At 35.3% G+C, this 14,563-nt stretch overlaps 1 protein-coding gene across 1 annotated transcript in view; it reads left to right on the plus strand.

Moving 5' to 3' along the window:
* The window catches only part of COL3A1 (collagen type III alpha 1 chain), a 38,074-nt gene extending 24,255 nt beyond the window's left edge, over positions 1–13,819 (plus strand). The window contains exons 30-51 of the mRNA XM_003253838.3: positions 284–382; positions 469–576; positions 841–894; positions 2,422–2,475; positions 2,561–2,614; positions 3,327–3,380; positions 3,984–4,091; positions 4,431–4,484; positions 4,754–4,807; positions 5,002–5,163; positions 5,277–5,384; positions 6,362–6,469; positions 7,217–7,270; positions 7,356–7,463; positions 7,948–8,001; positions 8,557–8,664; positions 8,943–8,996; positions 9,093–9,200; positions 9,986–10,283; positions 11,243–11,430; positions 11,712–11,954; positions 12,698–13,819. Of these exons, the coding sequence (XP_003253886.1) occupies positions 284–382; positions 469–576; positions 841–894; positions 2,422–2,475; positions 2,561–2,614; positions 3,327–3,380; positions 3,984–4,091; positions 4,431–4,484; positions 4,754–4,807; positions 5,002–5,163; positions 5,277–5,384; positions 6,362–6,469; positions 7,217–7,270; positions 7,356–7,463; positions 7,948–8,001; positions 8,557–8,664; positions 8,943–8,996; positions 9,093–9,200; positions 9,986–10,283; positions 11,243–11,430; positions 11,712–11,954; positions 12,698–12,844 (2,379 nt within the window). The 3' untranslated portion in view covers positions 12,845–13,819. The remainder of the gene's footprint in view (positions 1–283; positions 383–468; positions 577–840; positions 895–2,421; positions 2,476–2,560; positions 2,615–3,326; positions 3,381–3,983; positions 4,092–4,430; positions 4,485–4,753; positions 4,808–5,001; positions 5,164–5,276; positions 5,385–6,361; positions 6,470–7,216; positions 7,271–7,355; positions 7,464–7,947; positions 8,002–8,556; positions 8,665–8,942; positions 8,997–9,092; positions 9,201–9,985; positions 10,284–11,242; positions 11,431–11,711; positions 11,955–12,697) is intronic.
* The last annotated feature ends 744 nt before the right edge of the window (positions 13,820–14,563 follow it).

The following is a 14,563-nucleotide window of genomic DNA, read 5'->3' on the forward strand; positions in this document are numbered from 1 at the left end:
ACTGTTTTGGTAAAAGAACTTTAAAATGTTGCCCTTGTGAATAAAATAATAAGTATTTCAATGACAGCTCACACTTAAGCAGACTAAGTACCCAAGTTTTATTTTAGACACTCTTTTAAGCTTCTGGTTCCCACCCAGCTGTTCAACTATTTTTAAGCATACAAATTTCCAGATTGTTCACAATAAAATAACCTAGTGGCCTTATTCAAAATGATGCAAGCTAAGGTGTTTTGTTTTTAGCTTTGGGTTGTCTAATATGGTTATTTACATATTTTTATCACAGGGTGATGCTGGTGCCCCTGGTGAACGTGGACCTCCTGGATTGGCAGGGGCCCCAGGACTTAGAGGTGGAGCTGGTCCCCCTGGTCCCGAAGGAGGAAAGGTAACTCCACAGGATTCCATTCACCTAGGTTTAAAAAATGCATTTGATTTCCTTCTGATCATTTATTATTTCTCGCTTATTTTCAGGGTGCTGCTGGTCCTCCTGGGCCACCTGGTGCTGCTGGTACTCCTGGTCTGCAAGGAATGCCTGGAGAAAGAGGAGGTCCTGGAAGTCCTGGTCCAAAGGGTGACAAGGTGTTGACTTGTTTTCTCTTAATCGTTCAACAAATCAGTCATTGTAGGTTTAAAAAAAAGCAACACTCCTAGAAAGTAATCAACTGTATTTTCAAAATTAATGTTGTCATTTTATAGTAAGTGAAATTTAAGATGGATTCCTAGAGCAACAATGAATTAGAACACCCAGTATATATCCCAACAAATCCTGAGGGTTACTCCTCTTCTTGGCTGATTTTCACTGAAGATACTTTGAATCTGATGACATTGGCTTTTATTTGACAGGGTGAACCAGGCGGTCCAGGTGCTGATGGTGTCCCAGGGAAAGATGGTCCAAGGGTAAGTATCCCCAGTGAGGAGAAGCAGGCCTTATCTATACGCCATATGGGACAATCCTGCACTTCAACTTTTATTTTTTCCAAAAACTATTCAAGATAAGTTAGATAGTTTACCACCTAAAGACCCAAATGACTTGATTTATAATTGAATTTGTGGTCTATATCTATGGCTACTTGATAGATCTACAGTGACCAAAGAATGAAAAAACCTCAAGAGTACGATAAAGGTCACAAACTAGCATTTGTGAGTCACTAAAATCTGAGATAATCACTGAAGTTTAAGATAATCAGTGCTGCTCATTAAGAAACTAAAAGTCATCAAAATTCAATATAGTAAGCACTCCTCATTAATAGACTTCATATTTAAAAATTGTAATCCTATGGTGCATTCTCACTACGGAATAGTATTTAGCAACAAAAAGGAATGAACAATTGACGCTGTACACACAGCAAATTATACAAACCTCAAGGACAACATACTCAGTGAAGAAAATTCAGTCTCCAAGGGATACATACTACATGATTCTATTCCTACAATATGTGCAAAATAACATCCTTTTAGAGATGTAGAACAGATTAGTGGTTGCTAGGAGTTAGGAATGAGAAAGAGAGAGATGGATGTGGCTATGGAGAGTGACAAAAAGGAGTCTTATGGTGATTGCACATTTGAGTATCTTGATTGTGGTGGTAGTCAGGCACATCTACACATGGGATAAAATTCTATAGAGCTACATATACACACACATAAATGAGTGCATGTATCACTGGTGAAATCCGAATAAGCTCTATGGATGGTATCAATGTCAATTTCCTAATTTTGATATTGTATTATAGTTGTGTAAGATGTTAACATTAGGGGATGCTGGGAGAAAAGTGCACAGAATTGCCCTGTGTATTCCTTTGCAGCATTCTGTGAATCTATAATTCAAACTAAAAGTAAAAAATAAAACAAAAAATCTTCTAAATATGATTACAATTAAGTCATTTAATAAATTTATATAATAGTTGCCTTAAAGAAATTCATAAATGCTTCACTTTTGACAGACAAAGTAGATAAGCCATCATTCAAGTAAAAAAAGTGCTCAATACTTCATTTTTGTAATATAAGTAAAACTACTATTTGAAAATTTCAAGTTGAAAAATTTAATATGTACAATGATACTTTGAGAAAACATTTAAATTATCAAGCAATTGAATAAAGAAATGTACTTTAATTTAAAAAGACATTACTGTAAGATCTTACATGACATCCTATTTGTCTTCTACAATAGAGATAAAGATAAATGAATCAATAAACTACTGCTGAATCCTATTTTCTCCCAGAGTTATCCCCAAAGAGTCTTGTGTTTACTGAGCTCTGCAGTATTTACACATTGAGTGAAAAGCATAGCATTCAAGCCATAAAAAAAAATTTAAAAAGTATGTTATCTAGTTTATTAGGTATCTATGTCTATATACTTTCTGTTTGATTAATGCAAAAAACGATATTTGTATCTTCAAAATTAAAAAATATTTTTATTTCCTCTAGGGTCCTACTGGTCCTATTGGTCCTCCTGGCCCAGCTGGCCAGCCTGGAGATAAGGTAACCCTTAGTACTATCTGGAGATAAAAAGAAAATGTCTCTCTCTTTTGGATGCCAGACAGTGACATGGTTTCTCATTTTCCAGGGTGAAGGTGGTGCCCCCGGACTTCCAGGTATAGCTGGACCTCGTGGTGGCCCTGTAAGTGTTAAAGACATTCTTAACATACTTTTTAACCCCATACAGACAGTAGCTACTTATGCTTCCCTTTTTAGCAATTCTGCCCCCAGTTCCCTGAGCCTCAATTTGGAGATACTATCTTCAGGAACCATATAGCATGCAAGGGAATGTTAAATTTCTTAAATCTAACATTCACAAGAGACCATTTTAAATCAGGATTTCTTTCCTAAATAACTTTGGAAAAAATACATGAATTGCACAAGTAGTATATGTTTGAATTAGGTATTTCTTAAGCCTACAGAATCTTTGCCTGAGACTCCTTCTAGATTTAAAATTCTTGACCTTTACGATTTAAGACTCTGGAAAGATATTTAGTAAATGTTTTTTTAAAATAAATCAGTTAATTTTTCAGTTAAGCCTCTACTATATATTGAAATACATAAATATCTATATATATATAAATGTGTTAAATACTTTAAAATTCTCAAACTATTTTTCTTGCAAATAATATCACAGTAGGAGGCAGAAGGAATCAATGGTTCTGGTATTTTCCACTCCTAATTTGATTGAGAAGTGGCAAAGTCTTCAGAAGTTTATTGGCTACTCTGCACATTTCCTGCTTAAAGGAAAGAAAAGATAAGATGATAAGATGACATTTCCTGCCTAAAGGGGGTGACGCACACTCCCCATGGGATATCTTCACTGTGACTAAGGAGGATATTTTTCTCTTCAGGGTGAGAGAGGTGAACCTGGCCCTCCAGGACCTGCTGGTTTCCCTGGTGCTCCTGTAAGTGTGAATATTTATACATACATGTCCCATAGCCCAGGATCTCTATCTTGCTGAAAAATTACAGAAGTATAGTCAAGTTTGGGTTCTAGTCTCATTTTAGCTGCTCATTCCCTATAGGATTATTGTACCCCTATTTTGTTTTACTTTACCCCTATTGTCGCTCTTTAAAAGATGGAAATAAAAACACTTGTCCTGCCTTTATGACTGGGTAATGAACTAAAGCAGCACCATAGATTTAAATGCACTCTGAATTTATGTAAGTTCTTCCATTATAAGATGGTACTAATTAAAATTTTCTCTTAAATCCAGTCTTTCTCAAAAAAATTTACTGGTGCTGATTTTTGAATGTTTAATCCTCAGAGACACTTCCTCCCTCCCTAATGGCAAATAATGTACAGTTTATGCTTTCTTGGTCATGTTCTTTGATCATGAAAATATTTTGATTGGCTTCGTTTTGTCATGTCTTCAGAAAGCCTTGTTTTTAAATTTTATTTCAACTCCTTCCATCTGAAGAATTCTATATTCTGAAGAGAAATAATAATAAGCCAAGTGTATCATAAAGAGTTTCAGCTGAGAGATTGTTGTTGTTGTCGCATGTAGGGACAGAATGGTGAACCTGGTGGTAAAGGAGAAAGAGGGGCTCCGGGTGAGAAAGGTGAAGGAGGCCCTCCTGGAGTTGCAGGACCCCCTGGAGGTTCCGGACCTGCTGTAAGTTCCCTCCTCTTTATCTGTCTATCTATCATCTATCCATCTATTGATCTATCTGTCTCTCTCTCTCTCTCCCTCTCCCCCCTCTCTAAGTGCTAAGTGTTCTAATGGAAAAACGTGGAGGTTTATCAGTAATTTAATATTTTATACTGAGATAGCATGTCATGGTGGCAAGAATATAATCTTTATATGAATATAGTCCAAGTATGAATCTCAGCACCAGCAGTCTAAAAGTTATTTTAACCTCTTCATAGAGTTACTGGTTTTCAAAGCCTTAATGCTTTTCCCAAATTTTGATTTTGGTGCTATTCTTACATACCTTCCTTCCATTTCATATAGGGTCCTCCTGGTCCCCAAGGTGTCAAAGGTGAACGTGGCAGTCCTGGTGGACCCGTAAGTATTGATCCTCTTAACTATTACTGAAAAGCATTAATTGATATCAACCTGTATAAAAGCTGCATTTGAGAAACTAGATCCATAAAGAGAATGTAAAAATTGTAATCGCTCATTCATACATGAGTTATATGTAAATTCCAACGGGAAACACAAACCATAAATGACTTTCAGGTACAATGCAGATCATACCACACATTATACTTTTTGTTTGTTGTATAGTTATTTGTTCTACTTTTGAAATTCAAAAATATATTACCATTTCACAGGGTGCTGCTGGCTTCCCTGGTGCTCGTGGTCTTCCTGGTCCTCCTGGTAGTAATGTAAGTAATTGTTAAAGTCTTTTCTCATCATACACTTCAGAAAGAGCATTCATATATGTATAGGATGAGAAACTTACACATTGCTACTTATTTCTCTAGTAAGTCTCAAATAAAATTATTTGAAGTAAGTAAAAAAAGAAAGAAAAAATGCGCTTTTTATTATAAATATTCAAATTTCAAACAATTCTTTGTAGGGTAACCCAGGACCCCCAGGTGCCAGCGGTTCTCCAGGCAAGGATGGGCCCCCAGGTCCTGCGGGTAACACTGGTGCTCCTGGCAGCCCTGGAGTGTCTGGACCAAAAGGTGATGCTGGCCAACCAGGAGAGAAGGGATCGCCTGGTGCCCAGGGCCCCCCAGTAAGTAACTTCATTTTTTTAAATTGATTGTACTATTTTGATTTTTATCACAAATTGATTAGAGAAAAACACTGTCACATAAAGATGAGCTAAGTCTTCATTATCTGTATTAGGGAGCTCCAGGCCCACTTGGGATTGCTGGGATCACCGGAGCACGGGGTCTTGCAGGACCACCAGGCATGCCAGGTCCTAGGGGAAGCCCTGGCCCTCAGGGTGTCAAGGTGAGTATAGTCGTTTTCCACTACACTCTTCCTTCCTTTGGTAGCCTTCAGAGATCACTTAACCATATCCAGGATGAAAAGTTTTTCTGGCACTGGAGTAAATTAGCCAGGAGATAATTTTTTTTTATTTTTAGATTTTTAAAAGCATAAATTTTAATAAATGGCTCCAGAACACAAAACAGGGCATAACGTAGACCAACCTTGAATATAAACACAAATAATATGATGAAAACAATATTGCCATCTCAAACACCTCTTTTAGGAAACTTGTGAATATTCTTCAATTTGTTGACTGTCAGTTTTGAAGGGGGAAATAGTGTTAGCTTACAGATCTAGGAAAGTCTTTCATTAATGCTGGTTATCCATCCATTCAAGTCATCTTGCACTCCTGACTCTCTTTCACTAGTATTATATTCCTATAACATTCTAGTGCTTAGCGTCTAAAACATTCATTTGGTAAACAGGGTAATAAAATTACATTTTTATTAGGGCTCATATTATGGCACTTTAAGTACTTCTTTCAACAAAATATTATGTAATATTGTCATAAAATTAATATTTCATATTTAAGTGTGTTCAATTGATATGATATTTCTGGTAAGTGTATATTCTTCAGATAGAGACAAATAACCTAATTTTAAGGATCACCATAAACCTCTAGTTTCATGATGGCTCATTTTTTTTCCCTATACTAATCATGTTTATGTATTCATCTCAGATTAGAATGTACAGTCTTATGAATTAGATAATCAATGTAACTATTCAGCCCTTTGCCATCCAGAGTCACTGAGCAAGTTAGAAAATGCAAGAAGCTTGCTCCCCCAAACTTTTTCCCATAGCAGGCATAGTTTTAATTTTAAAATTCAATAAAGATTAAATAAAATAAGTTTTTTACCTGAAAATAAAGATATCTGATAACACCATTTTAATTGATTTCTTAAGTTAAAACAAAATGCTTTTCATTCCTTTGTATACAGGGTGAAAGTGGGAAACCAGGAGCTAATGGTCTCAGTGGAGAACGTGGTCCCCCTGGACCCCAGGGCCTTCCTGGTCTGGCTGGTACAGCTGGTGAACCCGGAAGAGATGTGAGTAGCAGTTTTTATTCAACCAGCCAGGTAGAATTTGATAATTTATTTCAGCAAAGGTGAAATTGAGCCTTAATGTCTAAGAGTGTAAATATGGCCACATAGCAAAGTTCTTCTATCTCTAATAACAGAAATTCCTTCATTACAACTTAGAATAGACTTAAAAGCTCTTGTTCATTAGTATTTACCCAGTGAATAATCATTTGTGGAGAAAATATTATCTCTAACTAAATTAGGAAAAAAGTTAGTGGGGAGAACCACAATTCACATGTTTTCTGTGTGAAAATATTCTGCAGTTATCTGTGACTAGTCTTTTATTATTTTTAAAGAATTTAAAATTAATATTATTTATAATTAACAAATCATAATTGTATACATTTATAAGGTACAATGTGATGTTTTAATATATGTATACAATGTGGAATGATTAAAGCAAACTAATTAAACTGTAGATTTCCACTAACAGTTTAGATCACTATTTCTTAAATTTTTATTTATTAGAGGTCTGTAAAGACTCTTTTTGGATATTATTTTTCTAATCACCTCTCCTCCATGAATACACTAACTTCTGTTTGGATATTGTGACCCTTTGAAGGGCCACATCCCTTTGTAATATCTAAGATTTGTTACCCCCAAGAACTAATTTTCACCCCCTTGAGAATTCTGTTGCCCTGCTGAGAATGCATGGATTAAATGGCATTTGGAAGGTTTCAATAAATTTTATTTCCTTTCTCATTTTTTAATCAGGGAAACCCTGGATCAGATGGTCTTCCAGGCCGAGATGGATCTCCTGGTGGCAAGGTATAATAAACACATGTGCAATTGATTTGTGTTATCAAAATAAGTGATCGTCATATTTATTTTGGACCTACGAATTTGTTCACAGGGTGATCGTGGTGAAAATGGCTCTCCTGGTGCCCCTGGCGCTCCTGGTCATCCAGGCCCACCTGGTCCTGTCGGTCCAGCTGGAAAGAGTGGTGACAGAGGAGAAAGTGTGAGTTCCCAGAAGCAGCATCTCTCTTGTTTGTCTGTTTCCTTCAATAAAGACATTTGTAGGTAGAAGATAGAATGTCAGATCTGCCAACCAAAATATCCACTATCATTTGTTTTACAGTTTTAATGCTAGTTGTTCCTTAGACAAATGTGTGAATAAATCAGTACCAGAAGTACCTGGCAGTAGTCAATAAAGAATTCATTACTGAAACCCGAAATCATATTAATCAGACCAACTATCTATTTGCTGGGTAAATGCAAGGCCAAATTAACAGGGCTCTTGCCCAGCTTTTCTGTTTAGATCCCCTGATAAAGCTGTAAACAGGGCTTTAGCACTTTAAAGGCAAAAACAATATTAACTTCCAATAATTGCATGCATACTACAATTCTATGATAACGAAATTATTTACTTTTGAAAACAAAATTGTGTCAACACATAAAACTAATTCCGTGTATGTTTTCTCAATTGAATGTTTTCATCTTAGGGCCCCGCTGGCCCTGCTGGTGCTCCTGGTCCTGCTGGTTCCCGAGGTGCTCCTGTAAGTTTTGTCATTTTTTTTGTTTTATTTTGTTTTGTTCTTTTTTTAACTCATTCTACAGTGTAGGAAATATTTTATTTTCCAGCATGTTCAGGAAAAAAGAATGAAGATCATAGATAGATAGATAGATGATAGATAGATAGATAGATAGATGATAGATAGATGATAGATAGAATATATATAGATAGAATAGATATATATAGATAGAAGATAGACAGATGATAGATAGATAGATGATAGATAGATGATAGATAGATAGATAGATAGAACAAATATAAACTTTCCTTTAACGATGATGATATGGAAAGCAGTTCAGGATCTAAAAGTTCTTTGGAGCCAAGGGTAGAAACATCAGTTGTTAGGGATCCATGCAATTTCAGTCCAAAATTAAAACAGCCATAAAAACAATCTCATTTCCTATCTGAAGTGTCTGTTGATGGGGGATTTTTTTAGCTGATAGAAAGCCATAAAATAGATTTAATTATTATAAATTCTATTTTATTTTTCCAATATGTATGTGTGTATATGACTTCAATTCAAAATATGTTTCTAAAGGGTCCTCAAGGCCCACGTGGCGACAAAGGTGAAACAGGTGAACGTGGAGCTACTGGCATCAAAGGACATCGAGGATTCCCTGGTAATCCAGGAGCCCCAGGTTCTCCAGTAAGTGCATTTATTTTGTTGGAAAATCCCTTCAATGTATACAAATTTTAGAGATTAAGAGAAGAAAGCTTTCCATCTCTAAAAATATGTACTAGAAGAGATGAGAAATGGATTTGAAGACTAATTTGAAACAACAATCAGCATGAAACAATGGGAAGATTAAAGAAAGAAAAAAATATTTCATCATGACCCCCATGTTTCTTGATCTGATCTTGAATGTACAGTTTCCCAGTGCTTTTTAAGGCCTTCACTCATGTGTACACTTCCTTTCCTTCCAGGGCCCTGCTGGTCAACAGGGTGCACTCGGCAGTCCAGGACCTGCAGGCCCCAGAGTAAGTAGCACAGAAAGATATTAGAGGTCCACATGTTTCAGATGTCTGCACTTCAGAAAGATATTCTGGCATTGTAATGTCATGATACTTTCTTAGGGACCTGTTGGACCCAGTGGACCTCCTGGCAAAGATGGAACCAGTGGACATCCAGGTCCCATTGGACCACCAGGGCCTCGAGGTAACAGAGGTGAAAGAGGATCTGAGGTAAGACATCACTTATACGTATGTGTATTTAATTTGCTATAATCTTCCAATTTTCAGAAACACTGTGCACTATGTTTAAATTGAAATAGAGAGGTAGACGCAATGCAACCACTCAATTTAGAAAATGAACAATGACTTTAAGACATTCTCCATCACACCAAAAATGTTTCTACCACAGTATAAAAAGAGAAAAATATCTTTTTAAAAATTTGATCAAGTATCCATGGTATCAGAATAATGACATCTGCCCAATTAACCAAATAAACCCTGTCCGTATTGCTATCACACTAGAGATCTCGGAATTACAACATTCATAATTATCTGCATTTATGTAGTGCATTTTACTTCTCAAACAGCTTCCATGGTTACTATTTTGTTAATGATACTATCATTCCTAATACTTTCTATTCCATGCCTTTGGGTAAATGAAATAAAAACTATTATCCCAAAAAGTTATACTCCCTTCTGTCATGTCAATATTGGAATTGTAGCTCATAGGTGTTTGCTTACATCATTCATCCAGAAGGAAGAATGATTGAGAAAACTTGTGCTCTGACACTACTGATTCTTACATAGTGGAACAATACCTTTCTTGAGAATGAATTGTAGTTATTATAAATCGGTGATCACGTGACCCTAAAAGCACCCAAATAAATCTTTAGTAAAATAATTTTGATAACACAATGAATGAATTGTTTTTAAGGCAGTTTCTTGGACTGGCAATGTATTCTTAGAGTGGCGACCGAACGTGCATACCTCAATGATCCATGTTTTACTCATTCTAGGGCTCCCCAGGCCACCCAGGGCAACCAGGCCCTCCTGGACCTCCTGGTGCCCCTGGTCCTTGCTGTGGTGGTGTTGGAGCCGCTGCCATTGCTGGGATTGGAGGTGAAAAAGCTGGCGGTTTTGCCCCATATTATGGAGATGAACCAATGGATTTCAAAATCAACACCGATGAGATTATGACTTCACTCAAGTCTGTTAACGGACAAATAGAAAGCCTCATTAGTCCTGATGGTTCTCGTAAAAACCCTGCTAGAAACTGCAGAGACTTGAAATTCTGCCATCCTGAACTCAAGAGTGGTATGTTTGGGAGTCCTTCATCTTCATGGCAACAGGATTACAGAGAAAGCTGCTTAGATTAGAATGAGAACGAAAAAACATCCATTTTCAATGGAAAGCTGAAATAGTACTTTAAGAAAGTTAACTGAACTGAAACTGCTTGATATAAAAGAGTAAACTTTGCAGATGTAAAATATAACATAACTTCAGATCATGCCAAACATAGAAAAATATAAAGACAGTTTTGTAGAAGTTGTAGTTTAAATCATAAGTTATTTGAGTATAAAGTAATATATATCATTTTTTTCTCAGGATTAAAAATGTAATTTGATGCAGACAATTATAATCTGATTATTGTAATATTTACTTATTGCAATGAATCTAATTATTAAAATTTTCAAATTAAACAAATGAAAAATTTCAGAATACTGTATAAAATTAAATAGAATATTGTAATAGTTTCCGGTTTTGCATATATTGGGTTAAATATTTCTGAAAAGCAAAATTATTTCAAGTTTTCAAATATCTTGACATGGAACACTGCCTTTGCTAGGAGTCATTTCTAGAAATTACTTAAAATAGGAGACAAGCATCAATCATAGGGACTTCAGCTTTAGAACTATTGGAATAAATCTAGGTTAGACAACCAGCTTATATTATTAAGCAAGATTACACATAATAATCATCATTTTTAAAGGAGAGACTTTTGCAAATATTATACAGCAATTAAAAGGTCTTAGCTTAGTGTATCATCCTTATTAGAAACCAAGATGTTGCATTTTATTTCAGTGCTTTCTATAGTCATAGCTAACTCTTTTACCTCAGCAATTTCAATCAAAAAGTTTCTCCATCATTCTATATATAAAATGCAGACACATTAGCAGTCAACATTATGAATGCCTTTACAGGTAAACAAACAAAATCACTTTATTACTGGATTTTATAACCAATTCCCATTCTTCTTTTTTGTGACTATTCAGGAGAATACTGGGTTGACCCTAACCAAGGATGCAAATTGGATGCTATCAAGGTATTCTGTAATATGGAAACTGGGGAAACATGCATAAGTGCCAGTCCTTTGAATGTTCCACGGAAACACTGGTGGACAGATTCTAGTGCTGAGAAGAAACATGTTTGGTTTGGAGAGTCCATGGATGGTGGTTTTCAGGTAGGAAAGGATATACCTTTTTTTAAATAAGTCACCTCTATATCTTTTGTATTCTTACTGTGTGTTCATCACAAAGCAAAGTTATCAGGCTGGTACAAACATAATTGCAGTTTTTGCCCTGAAAGTGATGGCATGCAATAAAAATATGTTCACACATAAAATATTCATACATAAAATATATAAACAGCCCATATTACAACATGCATACACATACTACATGAATCCCTTGTGTGCAGTTGCAACTAAAATGTTTGATCTGTTTTATTTGTTCCCTATTACAGTTTAGCTATGGCAATCCTGAACTTCCTGAAGATGTCCTTGATGGGCAGCTGGCATACCTTCGACTTCTCTCCAGCCGAGCTTCCCAGAACATCACATATCACTGCAAAAATAGCATTGCATACATGGATCAGGCCAGTGGAAATGTAAAGAAGGCCCTGAAGCTGATGGGGTCAAATGAAGGTGAATTCAAGGCTGAAGGAAATAGCAAATTCACCTACACAGTTCTGGAGGATGGTTGCACGGTAAGAAACATTTTTCTCAATATAGGTCATAATGCATTCAGCATTTTAGTTTAATCATGCAAATTATTTTGAATAGAAGAAATAAAATTAATAGGATGAAATAAAGATAGCATTTGGTATGAATTACATACATTGCATCTACTGATTCATTGCAGGGAATGTTAAATGCAACAAAAAGTGAATGGATCTTAGCCTCCAGATGAAAACCAGTTGAAATAAAAGCATTTAAAATTTAAATCCACAATGCAAACTTTATCAGATAATTGGGATGGTTACTATATGTTTTGAATAATATCTGTCACATTAACTCAATTTGAAATATCTGCTTTTTAAAATTTTAAAGGTTAACTTCAAATCTCTCCTTTGTTATTGTTATTTGTGAAGAAAGGGAAAACTCACTTCTAATATTAGCAAATTTCACTGTGAGGGACCTATCCTCTTTTTAATAAACCAATTAAAAACCTGTTAGCAATAGCCGGAACCAGGCCTCCTGAGGATGCACTGGTCTATGGCAATTGCCCTGCTGCATTTACTAAGAATCCTTACAAGGCATTTATTTAAGAATATTGTTTATCAACTAAGAAGATTACAGCTTTGAAGTGGAGCAGGTCTCATATATATGAATAATAACATGGCACGATGAATGCTCCTTTAGAGTAAAACGGTTTTCTTTAACTTGATCAGTCAGAGTTGTCTAAGTAATTGTAATGTTATGATCACTTACATTTTGTCCTTTTTTACAGAAACACACTGGGGAATGGAGCAAAACAGTCTTTGAATATCGAACACGCAAGGCTGTGAGACTACCTATTGTAGATATTGCACCCTATGACATTGGTGGTCCTGATCAAGAATTTGGTGTGGACGTTGGCCCTGTTTGCTTTTTATAAACCAAACTCTATCTGAAATCCCAACAAAAAAAATTTAATTCCGTATGTGTTCCTCTTGTTCTAATCTTGTCAACCAGTGCAAGTGACCAACAAAATTCCAGTTATTTATTTCCAAAATGTTTGGAAAGAGTATAATTTGACAAAGAAAAATGATACTTCTTTTTTTTTGCTGTTCCACCAAATACAATTCAAATGCTTTTTGTTTTATTTTTTTACCAATTCCAATTTCAAAATGTCTCAATGGTGCTATAATAAATAAACTTCAACACTCTTAACGATAACAACACTGTGTTATATTCTTTGAATCCTAGCCCATCTGCAGAGAAATGACTATGCTCACCAGCAAAAGATAACCTTTCTTTCTGAAATAGTCGAATACGAAATTAGAAAAGCCCTCCCTATTTTAACTACCTCAACTGGTCAGAAACACAGATTGTATTCTATGAGTCCCAGAAGATGAAAAAAATTTTATAAGTTGATAAAACTTATAAATTTCATTGATTAATCTCCTGGAAGGTTGGTTTAAAAAGAAAAGTGTAGTAGTGCAAGAATTTAAAGAAATATTTTTAAAGCCACAATTATTTTAATATTGGATATCAACTGCTTGTAAAGGTGCTCCTCTTTTTTCTTGTCATTACTGGTCAAGATTACTAATATTTGGGAAGGCTTTAAAGACGCATGTTATGGTGCTAATGTACTTTCACTTTTAAACTCTAGATCAGAATTGTTGACTTGCATTCAGAACATAAATGCACAAAATCTGTACATGTCTCCCATCAGAAAGATTAATTGGCATGCCACGGGGGATTCTCCTCCTTCATCCTGTAAAGGTCAACAATAAAAACCAAATTATGGGGCTGCTTTTGTCACACTAGCATACAGAATGTGTTGAAATTTAACTTTGTAAGCTTGTATGTGGTTGTTGATCTTTTTTTTCCTTACAGACACCCATAATAAAATATCATATTAAAATTCTTCTGTTTTTTGTCACTTTTCAAAGATTTAAAAAATGCATGTCTACATTAAGGAACTCCAGTCATCTTGAAAAAGTATATTGAATTCTAACTCTACATATTAATAATGCAATAACTTTTAAGAATATAAAATAATATAACATATATTCAGAATAGAGATAATGCTCAGTGAGGAATCCTGCAGATTTTTAGATCATATTTGCTGGAACCCCTGTGGGACATACTGAACACTGAGGGCATTCTGTTTGAAAGGATCAATCCCTGGAAATGGTAACACGGTAAATCAAGGTGTTCCCAAACTGGGAATAATAAGGGAGGAAGATGTTGATAGTTTATCAGAAAGTAATTGTAATATGGGTCTGTTGAAATAGATTAATATTAAGAAAAATTGACAAGTACCACATGATCTCACTTCTATGTGGAATCTAAAAGAGTTGAATTCATTGATGAAGAATAGAATGGTGGTTACCAAGGGCAGAAGGTGGGGTGGGGTGGGGAGATTTGAGTCTACGGATATAAAATTGCAGTAAGATAGAAGTTATAAGCTCAAGAGATCTATTGTAAAACGTGGTGACCACAGTCAATAACAACGTATTATATTTTTGAAAATTGCTAAGAGAGTAAGTGTTCTCACCACAAGAAATGATGAGAACCTGAGATACTGCATATATATATATGTATATGTATCTCTGTCTCTCTACATATACATATATACACATACATATATGTGTATATATAGAGAGAG

The sequence above is a fragment of the Nomascus leucogenys genome, chromosome 22a (assembly GCF_006542625.1).
Source record: "Nomascus leucogenys isolate Asia chromosome 22a, Asia_NLE_v1, whole genome shotgun sequence".
Taxonomy (NCBI): Eukaryota; Metazoa; Chordata; class Mammalia; order Primates; family Hylobatidae; genus Nomascus; species Nomascus leucogenys.